The sequence below is a fragment of the Suricata suricatta genome, chromosome 2 (genome assembly GCF_006229205.1).
Source record: "Suricata suricatta isolate VVHF042 chromosome 2, meerkat_22Aug2017_6uvM2_HiC, whole genome shotgun sequence".
Lineage (NCBI taxonomy): Eukaryota > Metazoa > Chordata > Mammalia > Carnivora > Herpestidae > Suricata > Suricata suricatta.
In genome coordinates, this window is record NC_043701.1 from 50346317 (window position 1) to 50361344 (window position 15028).

At 52.0% G+C, this 15028-nt stretch overlaps 1 protein-coding gene across 1 annotated transcript in view; it reads right to left on the reverse strand.

Moving 5' to 3' along the window:
• COBL (cordon-bleu WH2 repeat protein) overlaps window positions 1-12217 on the reverse strand; it is a 153347-nt gene extending 141130 nt beyond the window's left edge. The window contains exon 1 of the mRNA XM_029926284.1: window positions 12154-12217. Within this exon, the coding sequence (XP_029782144.1) occupies window positions 12154-12176 (23 nt within the window). The 5' untranslated portion in view covers window positions 12177-12217. The remainder of the gene's footprint in view (window positions 1-12153) is intronic.
• Between the last annotated feature and the right edge of the window lie 2811 nt (window positions 12218-15028).

A 15028-nucleotide genomic window follows, 5' to 3' on the forward strand; every position in this document is an offset into this window, starting at 1 on the left:
TCATGCACTGTTGGCAGGAATGCACACTGGTGAAGCCACTCTGGAAAACAGTATGGAGTTTCCTACAAAAATTAAAATAGAACTACTATGCAATCTAGCTGATTGCACCACTGGGTACTTACCCAAAGAAAATGAAAACACTAATTCAAAAAGACATGCGCACCCCTATGTTTACTGCAGCATCGTTTACCACAGCCAAGTAATGGAAACAACCAAAGTATCCACTGGTAGATAAATGGGTAAAGAAGAGGTGTTTTACACACACACACACACACACACACACACACACACACACACAATTATGGAATATCTCAGCTTTAAAAAAGAATAAGATCTTCCCATCTGCAACAACATGGATGGATCCAGAGGGTACAAGGCTAAGTGAAATGAGTCAATCAAAGATGAATTTAGTATCATTTCATTGATATTCGCAGTCTTAAAAAGCAAAAGAAAGGAACAAAGAAAAGCAAACACAGACTCATAAATACAGACAACAGACTGGTGGTGCGCCTGAGGGGGGCAGGATGAGGGGATCGGCCAAATCGGAGAAGGGGATGACAAGGAACAGACTTCCAGCTATAAAGGAAGTAAGTCACAGGGATGGACAGTACAGTGTAGGGAACAGGGTCATTAGCTTTGTGATAAGATTGTGCGGTGACAGGCGGTGGCCATACTTAGTGGTAAGCACTGAGTAATGTATGCAAGTGTCTGATCGCTATGTTGTGAAACAGAACTAATAGAACATTGTGTGTCAACTACACTTCAATAAAGAAAATAATAAAAAAATATTAGAAAACAATATGGATCCATATGCCATTAATTTTGAGACTGGCAGGCAGACTGGATCAGGGGTTTGATGCTGCACATCCGAGCTATTTTAGACCATCTCCAGCTGGACGGGCTGAATGGAAGGGAGCTGGCCAGGACAGCCATCAACCCCACTGATGGCCAGGAGTGCGTGGCCACTTTCAGTCTCCAAAGCTGACTGTGTGCCTCAAGAGAAGGCACTTCCAGGCCTAGCACCTCCTAAGGATGAGGTGGGCAGTGCCGGCCTGGCCAGAGCCTCCTCTCTGCTTCCTGAATCCTGCGCTGGAAGTCTGTCTGGCCTCAGACTGGAACGGTCATGTTTATCTTCCAGAAGTGAGTTCTGCCTTCAAAAAGAAGAGGACTGCGCACTCCTCGGGTCACAGTCACAGCGATAGCCAAGATTCTCAGAACACTCCAGAGCCTTTTGACTTGCGCCCACATGAGTGATGAGTGCCCAGTTCTGATCATACCGAGGAGACAGATGTAGGGGGATGAGTGTCTTCTCCTGTCCTGCTCAGAGAGGCACTAGCATCCTTCGCCTGTGTGGCCAACCTCGTCACACAGCACCCTCCAGGCCCCCGGCTCTGCCCCTCGGCAGCCAGTCTCTTCCCCTGTGACCACCATCAGCCCTGTCCACTCAGAACCCACCCCTTGAGATTCGGATTTCAGAGCAGGGCCTGAAGGTCACCCTATACTTGAGGGTGACGCTCCCAAAGAGTCTTCAATAGCGTTGGCTCAATCGAAAAAATTTACCAGTTTTCTTTTGTGACAGTGTCTTATCTAGGGGCTGGAGTTTCCCTTTCACAAGATACATGTACAATTTTCTAAGGAAAGGCAATGAAAGTTTAAGTGTATCAAGTGCTTGGTACATGGAGGCCGGGAGAACCAAGGGTCATCTGCGAGCACCAATGACATCCTTTCACTTATCCTTCCAGGGAAAACAGAAGTCCAGGAGAAAGTGGAACCAAGACATCGGACTCCAACAGCCGATATTAGGAAGGAACTAACTTGGTAATTAAAAATGAGGAGGGGAAATACCGTGGAGGCAGGCAGGTCGGCAAAAGGTGGGTATCACAACCATCCCAATAACGAACCAACAGTGGACAGAGTGGGGGTTATGTCTTCCCTTTTCACCCAGGCCAGGAATAAGAGGCAGGGAGGGAAAGAGGTATTCTAGAAGGTTCTGGAGTGGCTTAGATGGAACCCACATTGGAAGCAGGATGTCCCTCACTAGACAAAACGCCCTACTGCTGCCTGATTTCCATCTGCCTCTCAGCCTTGCGTTCTGCGTTCACACCATCATTCTCCATCAAATCCCTTCAGCACTTTGTCCTTGTGATAACAGCACCTCAGCATGGCCTCAAAGGCCCCAGAGCCTTCCTGCTTCCACTCCCCACTAGCCTCAGCCCTGCCACACCCGCCATGTCCCAACTGCACCCCCTCTTCCAAGCTGGGAATAAGCATGCTCTCCCTTGTTGAGGACTTGTCCATGCCGTTCTCTCTGTTGGGAATGCCGTTCCCTGTCCTTAGTTCCCTCCTAGAAAGGCCATCCCCCAAATCCTAATGGGACCCTGCAAGGTCTTGCTGGTTTCTTCTCTGGCACTTCTCCCAATCTGCACTTGCAGGTCTTTGCCAGGCTGTTTAAGACCAGTCGTGACCCTGGACTCACACTCCAAGGGAACAGGGGTCAAGACTTTCCTGTCATCACCAGCGAAGGTCACTGGGCAACCTCCCACAGTATGAGTGAGCAGGTTCTCTCTGCTGGGATCCAGCTGCTGGGTCACCAGCCATGTTTGTCAAAAACTAAGACAGGGTGGATGCCCAGACACCCAGAAGACAGCAGGCAGTGCTGAAGGCACCCAGTGCTGGTTGGGGAGCCCCCGGGCACCCGATGGCCAGTGACTGGCTCTCATGACTCTGAGGGCAGTATTCATCTGGTTTTTGGCTCTCGGTTTCTGAGCACTTACGAGCTAGCTCATGCCAAGTATTTTGTGTATGTTTGCCCCTGATGGCAGCCTCACAGGATGGGTTTATCCCCCTCCCCAATTTACACTTGGGGTGGCTGGAAAGACTGGAAGGCCAGCGCAGGTCTTTCTGAGGGCATGATGCTGCTTGGGGCGTGATGGGCCACTGCCCCTCGGTCGTCTCCTGAAAGCATAAACTGCGGGGTCTCTGGTGGCCTACGTGGGCAGCGGCGATGAGAGGCAGTAGGTCAGGAGGGACCCTCTGGTGAAGTTTTGGGCACAGTCTCGGGGACACGCCCTCAGCTGTGATGTGAGGTCTGGACACGCCTCATTTCTAAGTAGAGTTAGGGTTCCCAAGAACTACATTTGGGGCTCTAGACTCCTCCCGGATGCCACAAATCACAGGGGCCATGTTCGATACCTTCAGGGAACAGAGGAAGAGGCAGAGTCAAGGGGAAGGGAAGACCAGTCCAGGGCTGATGTCCACGGCCAGGACAGCCCCCGGGTCAGCCCTGGGGTTCTCGATGCCTGGAGGGTCAGAGGCTCCTCTGAGGATCTGATGTGGTCTAGGGATCCTCTCTCCAGGCAGTATGGCACCTTCACCTGCACACAAGCTTCACCAACCACCATGAGTGATCAGAGACCCGGGGTCTGAACCCCCACGATACCCTCTCTCAGAGTTGGGCACCTCCTGGGACCAGGGAAATGTTCCCTCTAAGATAAGACTTCTTTCTAACAAAGGAGAAAGGCAAAGGTCCCCCAGATGCTTTCCCTACTGTCTCTGCCTTTAAAAACAAAACTTAACCCAAGAGGAACACTGAACAGAAGTTGCAGAGAAGTAACATGGGCCAAATATATATATATTTACGAAGCTCTCCAATTAAGAAGCCTTCTCTAAGTTGCAGCTTGAAGACAGAATTAGAACAGAAAGACCGTAACACCACACGGTTCCAGTAAAACAGGGCAAATGGCTTTCCCCAGAAAAATGCTGCAACACAGGGCAAGTCTGCCCCAACACAGTTTTATAGTCTCAGGCACCACCAGCCCCAGGGAAATGTTTTGCAGTCAGAAAATGCAAGTTCAGGGGCACCTGGATGATTCAGTCTATTGAGTATCCGACTTTGGCTCAGGTCATGATCTTGTGGTTTGTAAGTTTGAGCCCTGCCTCAGGCTCTCTGCTGACAGCTCGGAGCCTAGAGCCTGCTTCCGATTCTGTGTCTTCCTCTCCCTCTGCCCCTCCCCTGCACACACTCTATCTCTCTAAAAAATAAACATTATAAAATTAGGAAAAAAACCCAAAGATGCAAGTTCAGATCCAGCAAAGATAACCGCCATGCTGTGTGAGCTCCTGCAAATGACTTTATTTGGGCAGGTTCCTGTAACCTGTAAGCCTCAGTTTCCCCAAAATCCGACCAGAGAGCACTTTCAATGATCATCTGATGCGGTTAATGTGGGATTAAGTGCTTTTCATGTGGTACTTCCACAGCGCCAGTGCTCAATGACGGGTTGCTGTTGTAAATATTTTTACAGTTATCAGCAGGTTTACCATTTGGGACCCAAAAAAACCCCACAAAAAACCGGCTCCTGTCTCCACGAGGGTAGACTAGAAACTAGCTCCTCAAGATGCTCCAAAAGGGCTCATTTCTGCAGCAGACGCGTTCAATACCCACCACGAAATCCTACTCAGGAGCATACTTCACCATTTTGACCCGGGTTTGGGGGGAAGCTCTCAGTAATTGAGCGTAAAAAGATTAGTTTTTTGATAGGATTCTCAAAGACATAAAGACAGAAGATATTCATCACACTCGCCAAAGTCTAAACTAAGGCCGGCCCGTGTGGGAACGCTGGTATCTCTGCACAAATCAAATAAATATTCAAAGAGGAACATACCAGAGCCGGGTCCCACAGCATTCCCCAAACCCCTGGGCAGTTCAGAAAGCTTAGTAGGTGTGGATCACTTAACCACCGGGGAATGCTCCCTAAAGGATGGGCTCCTACTCTAAGCATCCGATACAAACCAAGAATTCATCAAGAATTAACCCAAACAAACCAAGAGTTAACCCCATCACCCAATGTTAGAGTGCACGATGTTACAATGTTACAGAGAATGTAATAACAACAGGCAGTGTTAGTTTCCTGAGGTTGCAACATTCTTATCAAATGGAATGAAACAGATCAGTGGAGAAAACTTACTGATTCCCAAACCACCTGGCAATGTGTGCACACATTCCAAGCTGTCCCCTGCCCCCGTCTGAGGCCGCCAGCTTTGTCCCCTACAGGGATAGTGGAGGGGGGCCTAGGCTGGGCCAGCGCAGGTCCCAGAAGATAGAAGGAGCTTCCCTGGGCCGGTGTGGAGAAGCTGTGCCGTGAGAACAGGCGGAAGCCTTGGATCCGACCCAGCCTAGTGACTTATTAATAAAGGTGCCACCCGATGCACGGCTTTGTTCCCAAGCTCCGTGCTGTGCAGGTCCAGTGAACAGACTCACAAGACGCCTGCACCTGCTTGTTCAAAGTCACAAACCTTCAGACCTAGGAAAACAAAATATTAAAAGGAGGAGCTAGGGGCGCCTGGGTGGCTCAGTCAAGTTTCCGACTTTGGCTCAGGTCATGATCTCACAGTTCATGGGTTTGAGCCCCCATGTTGGGCTCTGTGCTGACAGCTCAGAGCCTGGAGTCTGCTTCTGATTCTGTGTCTCCCTCTCTCTCTGCCCCTCCCCTGCTCATACTCTATCAAAAATAAACATTAAAAAACATTTTAAGGGAGGAGTTATTAGGGAGAGGAGTAGAGCTTCCTCCAAAACTGTCTCTTTCTCCCAAAGCACACCTGCCGCCTTCTCAGAGGAGGCCTGAGGGGGCCACGCAGGACCCCCTCAGGGAGAAGGTCTGATTCTTCTTCCAGAGCAAGTCAGGCCTTTTGCTTTGCCACCTGCTCATGCAACCTAGCATGTGCTGCATTGGTAGAAAGTGATGCTTGCCATGCCAAAGGCACGATCTAGCACCTTCGTTTCCTGAATAGTTTTTATTTTTCTTTGCCTCCCTCCGAAGAAAACACTGCGACAAGAGGCTCATTGTTTCCTTGCAGTCAGTCCGTCTTGCAGCAGTGCGGTTTCTCAAGCTCGAAACCCATATTCGGTTTCCACCAAATGCCACCATCCCAGCCTTACAAACAACGCTGCCAAACAGATAATGCGTGCAGGCAACCCGCCCACAGGCCTGATGTGCTCCGGGTCTGGCCCAGCCAAGGGCCTGGGGTCCCAGTGAAGGCACAGCGGGCTTGAGAATGAGAGGGTCTGGGGGCCAGGACAACACCCTTCCCCCTTGGCCCCCCCAGTTTGTGCCCCATGAGCTGCAGTGTCACCCCACCTACCTGCTTTCCAGGCCGGCCATCCCCAGAGCTCTGGTCGACCTTGCTGTCGGGCTGGGGAGGGCAGGGCCAGTCCAGCACAGCCCCCTGGAGGGAGTGTGACATTCCCCAGCTGCCCCCAGATGCCAGCCTCAGTGCACAGAGGCCACACCCACACCGGGCCACCACCTCTCTCCCACAGCTCCAAGCATGGGGAAATCTCCTGGCTTGTAGGCCATTGCAAGTCCATGGATGGGCTCACTGCCTGTCCTTCCAGTCAGGGGCTCCACTGCTCACCAAGACTTCTGCTCCCCTATCCTTTCTTCTCTTCCTCCTGTCCTCCCCCTCCTCCCCACCCTCCTGACCCCCTGACCCCCCTTCTCTTTTTCCCCCTCCTCCCCACTCTCCTCTTCCCCTTCTCCCCTTTCCTCTTCCCCTTTCTTTCCTCCCTCCTCCCCCTCTCCCTCCTTCCCCTCCCCTTTCTTCTCTTCTTCCTCCTTCTCATCTCTACCTTTGCTTCTCTTCTTCCCCCTCTCCCTCCTCCTCTTCCTCCTCCCCCTACCCTTTCTTCTCTTCTTCCTCCTCCTCCCCATCTTCTTCCCCCTCTCCCTCCCCTCTCTTCGCTTCCTCCCCCCTCCCTCCTCCCTACCCTCCTTCCCCTCCTCCAGAGTCTGTGTAAAGTTGGTTCTGGCCCTGCCAGACTCCACCTCATTTCCTCCTCCTGGTCTTCTCTCCCCTTGACTCTTACATTAGACTCTTACAGAATCTTCTTGGTCTCCCTTGTGAGTCCCATTCCATAGGCTGCAGTCAATCTTCCTCAAGGACAGCTCTGTGCAACCATGCCCCTGATGCAAACTCCCAAACTTCTGTGCCTGAGATGCTTTACCCCAATGCTGTCTCCACGGCACCTCCCACATCACCCAGGCTGAGGTGATGTGCACGAGGGACTCTCTCCCCTCCATCTCACCTCTGCCTGTAGCTCCCTTTCTAGCTCTATCTGTGACCCCTTCATCACCTCTGCCAACCAGTGAAGACCTCACACAATGTAGCTGGCTACCAGGAACCTCCATTTTTCTCATCTGTGCAATGGGGAGAATACCCATGCCTTCTCCACAGCATCACAGAGAGATTAAGTGAGCTCACACTTCTCAGACCCACGGACAGTGCCTGGCTTCGGAGCCTTCAGCTAGCACCTGCCGTGTCACAGCGTGGAACGGGGCTGTCCTGTTCTCATGCATCCGTGAAGCCACAAAGTTGAGAATCCCAGAAGTGCCCTACAAGTCTTTGCCTGGCTGCCCATCCTCCATCCAGCATATTAAAGAGGCCAGAGGTCTCTGTGGCCAGTACATCAGGCTGCTGCAGTCATCCTGGTGCCCACTTCCTCACCTGGTCCTTCTCTGTTCCCCCCAATCAGCCAGGGGACTCCTGGGAACCATGCATAGGGCTGGCCGCGACCCCAGTGCTGCAGGAGCACCTTGACCATGACATGGGTCCTTGGGGCTGGAGCTGGTTCAGGAAGAGAAACTGGGACGTTTCTTGCCTGACGAGTTTTGGAGGGAGGCTGGCTGGAAGGGTGTGTGTTTGCTGGGTTACAGAGAGGGTCAGGGATGGGGACCCTGTAGGCCCAATGGTTGTCCACCTGCCTAAGCAGTGAAATCTGACACCGCAGAACCCAAGAGGCCTTCAAAGCAATGTGCACAACAGGGATGCCTGCCGGCGGCCGGGGCCCAGGCAGGGGCCAGGCTGAGCTGTGGGGGCACATGGGGCAGGAGCCCCACTAGAGGACACAGCATGGGGAGTGCCCGCTGCCCCAGAGGGCACACTGACCAGCAGTGAGGGAAGGACAGAAAGTACACATGAAGGACAAGTGCACTGTTGTCACGGCCCCCCAGGCCACGGAAGCAGACCCAGCGGGCCCCGAGGAGGAACTCGAGAGCGGACTGGATGGAACGGCCATGGTGAAGCCCAAGAGTGGAGGCCTGAGCGTGGAGGCCGGTGGGAAGGGGAGGGTGGGGGGGCGAGACCACTCCAGTGGATGACAAGGACCAAAGGCTTTGGGGCCCACCCGCCATGTTCCTGGCGTGAATAGCACTGGCAGAGACAGGACCGTCATAAATGGGCTGCCCTTCTCCGTCGTGCCACATTCCCTTGGTCAAAAATGACCCACAAAGGAGAAGAGAGACTGGTAGGAAAGAAAAGAACCATCACACAAGATCTGTTTTCTCCCCTTTTCTCCCAGGACCCACCTAGGCCGTGGTTCTGGAAGAGACTAGGAAGCAGCCATACTGAGGGCTAGGAAAGCTGAACCACACAGAAGACCAGCACCCCCAGTGCACCCCTAAACTGACATTTGGCAGCACAGCATGCTTGTATTCCCCAAGAAAGAACTCTCAGGGAGCTTTATGGCTTTCTCCAACATGCTGATGAATTTCTTCCAGGGCTGTGTGGCCATTAGTAATCATCCCATGAAACTACCAGGGAACCTGTGTGTGACTTTACGAATGAAGATGTTAAGGGGTGCCTGGGTGGCTCAGTCAGTTGAGTGTCTGTCTGACTTCAGCTCAGGTCATGATCTCAGGGTCTGTGAGTTCAAGTCCTGCATTGGGCTCTGTGCTGACGGCTCAGAGCCTGGAGCCTGCTTTGGATTCTGTGTCTCCCTCTCTCTCTCATCCTCCTCTGCTCATGCTCTGTCTCTCTCAGTCTAAAAAATAAATAAACATTAAAAAAGTTTTAAAAAAGATGTTAAATAATAGAAAATCAGGGGCACCTGGGGGTCTCAGTCCTTTGAGTCTTTCATGTCTTGATCCCAGGGTGTGGGATTGAGCCCCACATCGGGATCTTTGCTGAGAGCCTGTTTGAGATTCTCTTTTCTTCTGTCCCCACCCCCTGCTCGCTCTCTCTCTAAAATATATTTAAAACATATTTTATATGAGAAAAAGAAATCATAGAAAATCATAGAAATGACCAGAAACAAATTTCACAACATCACTGGGCATGGTGAATCTCTCCATCATATAGGAGATCTCAGAGAAACCCAGACTGCAATTATGTCCCTGAATATGCCAGAAGGAAAGTTTGCCTACATTAAGTCAAGGGAAATTATTTCTGGTTGAAGCACCTTTTGGGGAGCGTAACATACATCTCATTATTCACAGCGACAAACAATCCTAGAATTTCAGTCGCCATCCAAGAAGACACGCTGGCCTGGTAGCACTGAGTTTAGCTCCCAAAGTCTCTGGCAAAACCTATGGTTTTCTTCCTGATTCGCTGATGGATCAGGCAAGAAGCAAGAACTATCAACAAGTCTCCAGTCACAGACTAGAGAGATGCCAACCTTGGGACAAGAGGAAATCGCAAAGGATGCTGATTTGCTTTCAGCAAAACACATACTGGGTTTTTGTTGTTTTCCTTCAGAGGCAGGAAAAAAAGCGGGGGGGGGGGGGAGGACCTCGGACTGTATTAAGTTCCTTCTAGCAAAGTGTGAAAAAAAAAGAGAACGAAACCGAATGGGAATTCCCAGATAAAAATTGCAGAGCAAGAATTCAGAAAGGATGCCACGCAGTCTGAAATGCGCCCAGCCGCCTGCTGATAAGCCCCTTCTATTTCTATTTACTTTTGTAAATAACTGAAAAGCAGTGAAATCTGACCAGCCAGCTTTCAGCAGAGCCAGTAACTGATGGGAAAAGAATGGAGCCCTGAGCGTTTCTCAGGGAAATGAAGCCGACTCCCTTCACCTGAGGCCACAGACTCACAAAATCAAGGTTCAGAGAAAGGCCCCATCCAGGTGATGCCCTGTCGCCTGATGTCTCCTAGGGAAGGCCTGCTTTCCAGCGTCTGGTTTTCACGACTCCGTTACAATGGGGACATTCCTGAGAGCAAACGCATGCATGTTTGATGTAAACACAGCCACACCATGTATTTGCCATCTTAAATATATTCACTTTGCAATTGTATCTCTGCCTGTTGATAAATGGAACTTCTACCGCCTAAAATACATGGAAATGGCACTTTGTTTCGGTTGACATTAATCTATTACCAAAGACACCTTCGGCAAAAACAGCAGACAGGAACGAAGGCACAAAAGCACTCGCAGAAACGGGGACCAGGCGTCAGGCCGTGTCGATATGGGCGTTTTCTGGCCTAAGAGCTGGGCGCTGGCTGCCTTGAATTCTCCTTTGAAAATATGACACTTGATAACCTCCTTGGGAGCTGATTCTCAAAATAGGGCCTGGGCCCCACAGCGGAGCCCTGGCCTGGCGAAATCTAAGCTGGGCGCTTCCCAGGCTCTGCTGGAGCTTGTCCTCCAGACCTGCCGCGCCCCCCCCCCCTGCCCCCCGCCCCAACCAAGGCCCAGGCTGAGCAGCTGAGCCAAGCACACAGTATGGACAATGCAAGACAAAGAACACTGACAGGAGGCTCCGGGGGATAATGCCACGCTGGACTGCCACGGCCAGGCTGGGTGTCCCTGATCTGTTCACGGAGCACCTCACAGGACAGGAGGCCTCTGAGGGCCAACCCACCCAGCTCCTTTATTATCTGGTTCTTTGTGGCAGGTGGCGGGGGCCCTCTCCCAGGATTTGGGCACCAAACCACCTGCCCCCAGGGGGAGAGCCTGGTCTGGAGGGGCCCGTAGTCTGGGTCCCTCTTTAAGAGAGCACAGAAGAGCACAAAAGTAGTTCAGGTGTGGAGGTGACCCAACACAGGTCGCCCTAACTCTCCTCTAGCCTCCACCCTCCTCCCCCTCCTCTGAGTTCTTCCTGGCCAGCCCTGCACCAGGCCCCACTATCCCCCACCCAGCCTTACCTGGTTGTCCCATCCCCTACCTCCCCCACCTAGACTCACCCCCAAGTTAGAATGCTTGTTTGGAGGGGGAAAAATGCATTCACTTCCTAAGCATCAGGAGCAGAACTGAGCAGAAACTCTGCACCTCCCTCAACAGGAACCTCGCTGCCCCGCAGGCCTCGCCTGTCTTCTGGGAGCAAGCTGGCCCTTTCAGAGGGTGTACGGACCAGTGCCCCGTCCTCTCACCTTGACCTGCTGGGAACTGCTGTCCAGACAGAAGAGGAATCGCAAAGGAAGGAAGGTGGTCCTGAGGACTAGTGACTTCGAGGATCTGGGGGAGTCGGCTGTGGAGCTGGGCAGTACATGCCACATGGGCAAGCCAGAGGTCTGGGGAATCATGTGGAGGGCCAGACGGGTAGTTCTTACAGAAATCTGGGTTCAAGGCCGGCCCAGGGAGGGGGGCGCAGGGGAAGGGGGGGAGACAGGCATCTGATGGTGATGAGGAGTAGCAGGCTGGGGGGCAAGGGGTCATCTCAGAGGGTTCCTCACACCTCCCTCCTGGGGCGTGGGTTTTGAAAGAGCTCAGGGATGGTCCCCCGCTGTGGACACCAGCTCAGTGCTGGCCAGTGGCACTCCTTGCTGCTGTCCGCTATCAGGGTGCCTTGGGGTAAGCCTGTGCTCAGGGCAGACGAGGGTGCCACGTGGGTCCCGGACTGGCGCCGGAACTTGTAAAATGGCCCAGGAACACTGCTCCCTGGTGAGGGGCAATGAACATAAAGCACCTGGCAGGTGTGCGCTAGGAAACAAGTGTCGTGTCCAGAGAAGAGCCAGCAGCTTGCTTTTAAGGCTACTGTTGTACCTGTGTGTCCTCCAACCCCAGAGGCCAGGCCCCACCGCGAGTCCTCTGAGCGGGTTCCGGTGGCAGCGAGGTCCCTCTTGAAGCCCGAACCTGCCAGGACCGTGTTACGCATGCACCTGGGGGCCAGTCTGCGCACACCGCCTAACCCAGAACCCGGACTTGCACATGACTGACCCGGGCGACGCTCAGGGAGGAACCCTTGCTTTACAGTTCTGGCAGTCTCCGTCTACAGCAAAATACTGTCGAGGGAGCTATTCTAGGATCTGCCTCTAACTCTGAAACAGTCGCTCGTTAGTAATGAGAACAGAAGGTGTGTTAGGGCAGAAGGCGACTCAAGTGAAAGTGGCCAATATTTACATGGTGTTTTAGATAATGACCAGTCCCCAAGAAAGATGTACCTTCTTAAAGTTTCAAGGCTCATCTTCTGGTTTAAAAGACAGGTGGTCAGTTGAGACCTCGAGCTCAGGGAGGGATGGCTGATGTCACAAGTGGCTTTGTTGACACATCATGTGTGCTGGGATCATGTCCCCGCCCCCCCCCCACCCCCCAGTGCCACAGGGGAATGAAGCAAGAGAAGGCAATACCATCCAAACTGAGTCTGACCAAGCTGACTGGGGTCAGTGGCCCAGGGAGGACTCTGGGGGCCCTTTTACGCACCCAGTCAGTGGGCATATTTCCCCAGAGGGTTAAGTCAATACAGTTGTGCCCTGCAGGCTCTGAGAGTCTCCTCGGGCCTCATCAAGGCCAGGTTCAGTTTTACTGGGGTCAGTCTGGTCAACTGTCATTGCCGTATCTCAGAACATGGAAGCTGTGTGACTAACATTCCCAGCAGGCAAGGCTCAGGTTGGGGAGGGGACAGGTCTTTTTCTCTGGAGCAGGGGCAGCTTCAGTCCCCTCCCAGGCTGGTTCGTGAGAGTGAGACCCTGCCCTCACCTGGGTTTTCTCTATAATGCTCTCAGCAAATGCAGCTTCTGAGGAAAGTCACTCTTTTGTAATTTCCTCACTTTTTTATTAAAGTTGTGTTTAAATGTTTATTTTTCAGAGACAGAGATAGTAAATGGGGTTGCAGCAGAGAGTGACAGACAGAATCCTAAGCAGGCTCCATACTGTCAGCGCAGAACCTGATGCGGGGCTTGAACTCATGAACAAGTGAGATTATGACCTGAGCTGAAACCAAGAGTTGGATGCTTAACCAACTGAGCTCTCCAGGTGCCTCCGCACCTCCAGGAGAGCCACACTTACAAGATGGGGCCAGGAGGTTTCTCATTTTCCCTGAAAAGGCCCTTTTCAGTGTTTCTAAACAGCATCCAGGGGCAACAGGCTGTAACTGACACTAGAGACGCTCTTTCCTGCCAGCTCTGACCCAAGCATATCCACCCAACTCTGCCTTCCAGAAGCTTTTCATATCCTTTGGGGCAGGGGGGTATTCTCCTTCTCTTAATTTTCATGAGAGCGGGACAGAGTATATGCTGGAACGTGGCCAGCTGGTGAGAATCCATCAAGCATGTCCCTTTCTCATCGGGAGCATCACTGGGACCCACAGGGGACAAGGCACACCCACCTACCCCTAACTACACTCACACCACATCTCTTTACAAACATGAATCCTATACCTTTTCTTAAGTTACAGCAAAGGGGAAACATATGCTGGTTTAGCATATACACCAGCCATGCCTTTGGTGTATGTGTTTTCTACCCAACACTTCCGATCGGGGTGTATCCGACAGCCCCCAGCCCCCTCGGCCACCACGCTCTAGGCCAGCACCCTGGCTAATGTTGCTCACTAGGACCTGAAAGGGGCCCTTTCCTCTGCAGTGAATGTGCACCCTGTGGTCCCCCACTGCTCTGCCTCTTCCCTAAACATCCAGCTAGGAAACCCTTCTTCTGTGAGGGATCCCCAGGGAGAGGGGGCCATGCCACTACCCAGGGGCACCCCGACCCAGGAGCACCCCCACCCAGGGGTACCCCGCCACCCAGCGGCACCCCCACCCAGGCATGCCCTGCATCTCCCTTCAACTGTTCATTTCTTAGGAATGTTATAGCATCCTCATTATTACACTTATATTAAGTTACGGCTAAATGAACTGCATTAGAAATAAAGGCAATATGTACTCAGCGCTGACCACTTCCTCTTTATCTCGCTGCTGTCTATGCCCTTGGGGTTATTTCCAGCAATGGCTTCTGTGGGGCAGAAATACTACGCGGGGGGCTGGTACAATGTCCCCCGAGTCCTGCGTTTAGAGCTCGTGCTGGGGGCTAGAAAATGGCCATGTTGCCTTTGCCATGGAAATGGGTGAATGCTGTAAGTCATGGAATGCTCTATTGTTGACTGCCCAGATCAGGGCTCAGCAAACATCTTCCACAAACAGCGAGACAGGAGCTACCTTAGGCCTTGTGAGCTGCTGGGCTCTGTTACAGTGACTCAGTTTTGCTGTCCTAGCCAGAAAACAATTCAAAAATGAATGGACTTGTTTTCCAATAAAATCCCATGTGTGGACACTGACCTTTGAATTTCATATACTTTTCACATGTCACAAAATATTACTCTCCTTTTGATTTTTCTTTTTTTTCTTAAATGTTTTTATTTCTTTTTGAGAGACAGAGAGACACCATGAGCAGGGGAGGGTCAGAGACAGAGGGAGACACAGAATCCGAAGCAGGCTCCAGGCTCTGAGCTAGCTGTCAGCACAGAGCCTGATGTGGGGGCTCGAACTCCTGAACCATGAGATCGTGACTTGAGCAGAAGTCGTACGCTTAACCGACTGAGCCACCCAGGCACCCCTTTTTTTTCTTCAAGTTTATTTATTTTGCAAGAGAGAAGGGGCACGTGCATACACATGCCAATAGGGGAAGGGGCAGAGGGTGAGGGAGAGAGAGAGAATCCCAAGCAGGCTCCACGCTATCAGCACAGAGCGTGAAGTGGGGCTCAATCTCTTGAACCTGAGCTGAGCTAAAGAGTCAATGCTTAACGAATGAGCCATGCAGATGCCCCAAGTTTTACATTTTTCTTTAATAAACCAATTAAAAAGCCGAAAACCAGCCTTAGATTGCAGCCTGTACCCAAACAGGACCTGGTTTGTCGGGCACCTTGTGTTAATCTCTGGCCTAGACTTGAGGAAGTGATGGAGAAAATTTCCCCAATGTGCACCGCACCTTAAAAGCATGTCATCTCTGTAGCTGCTGCATTGGGAACAGCATGAAAAACCAAGGAAGGAGTCGTGTCCATACACTCTATGCTACTGCGTAAGAAGGTCTCGCGTCACTGAGGGAGGG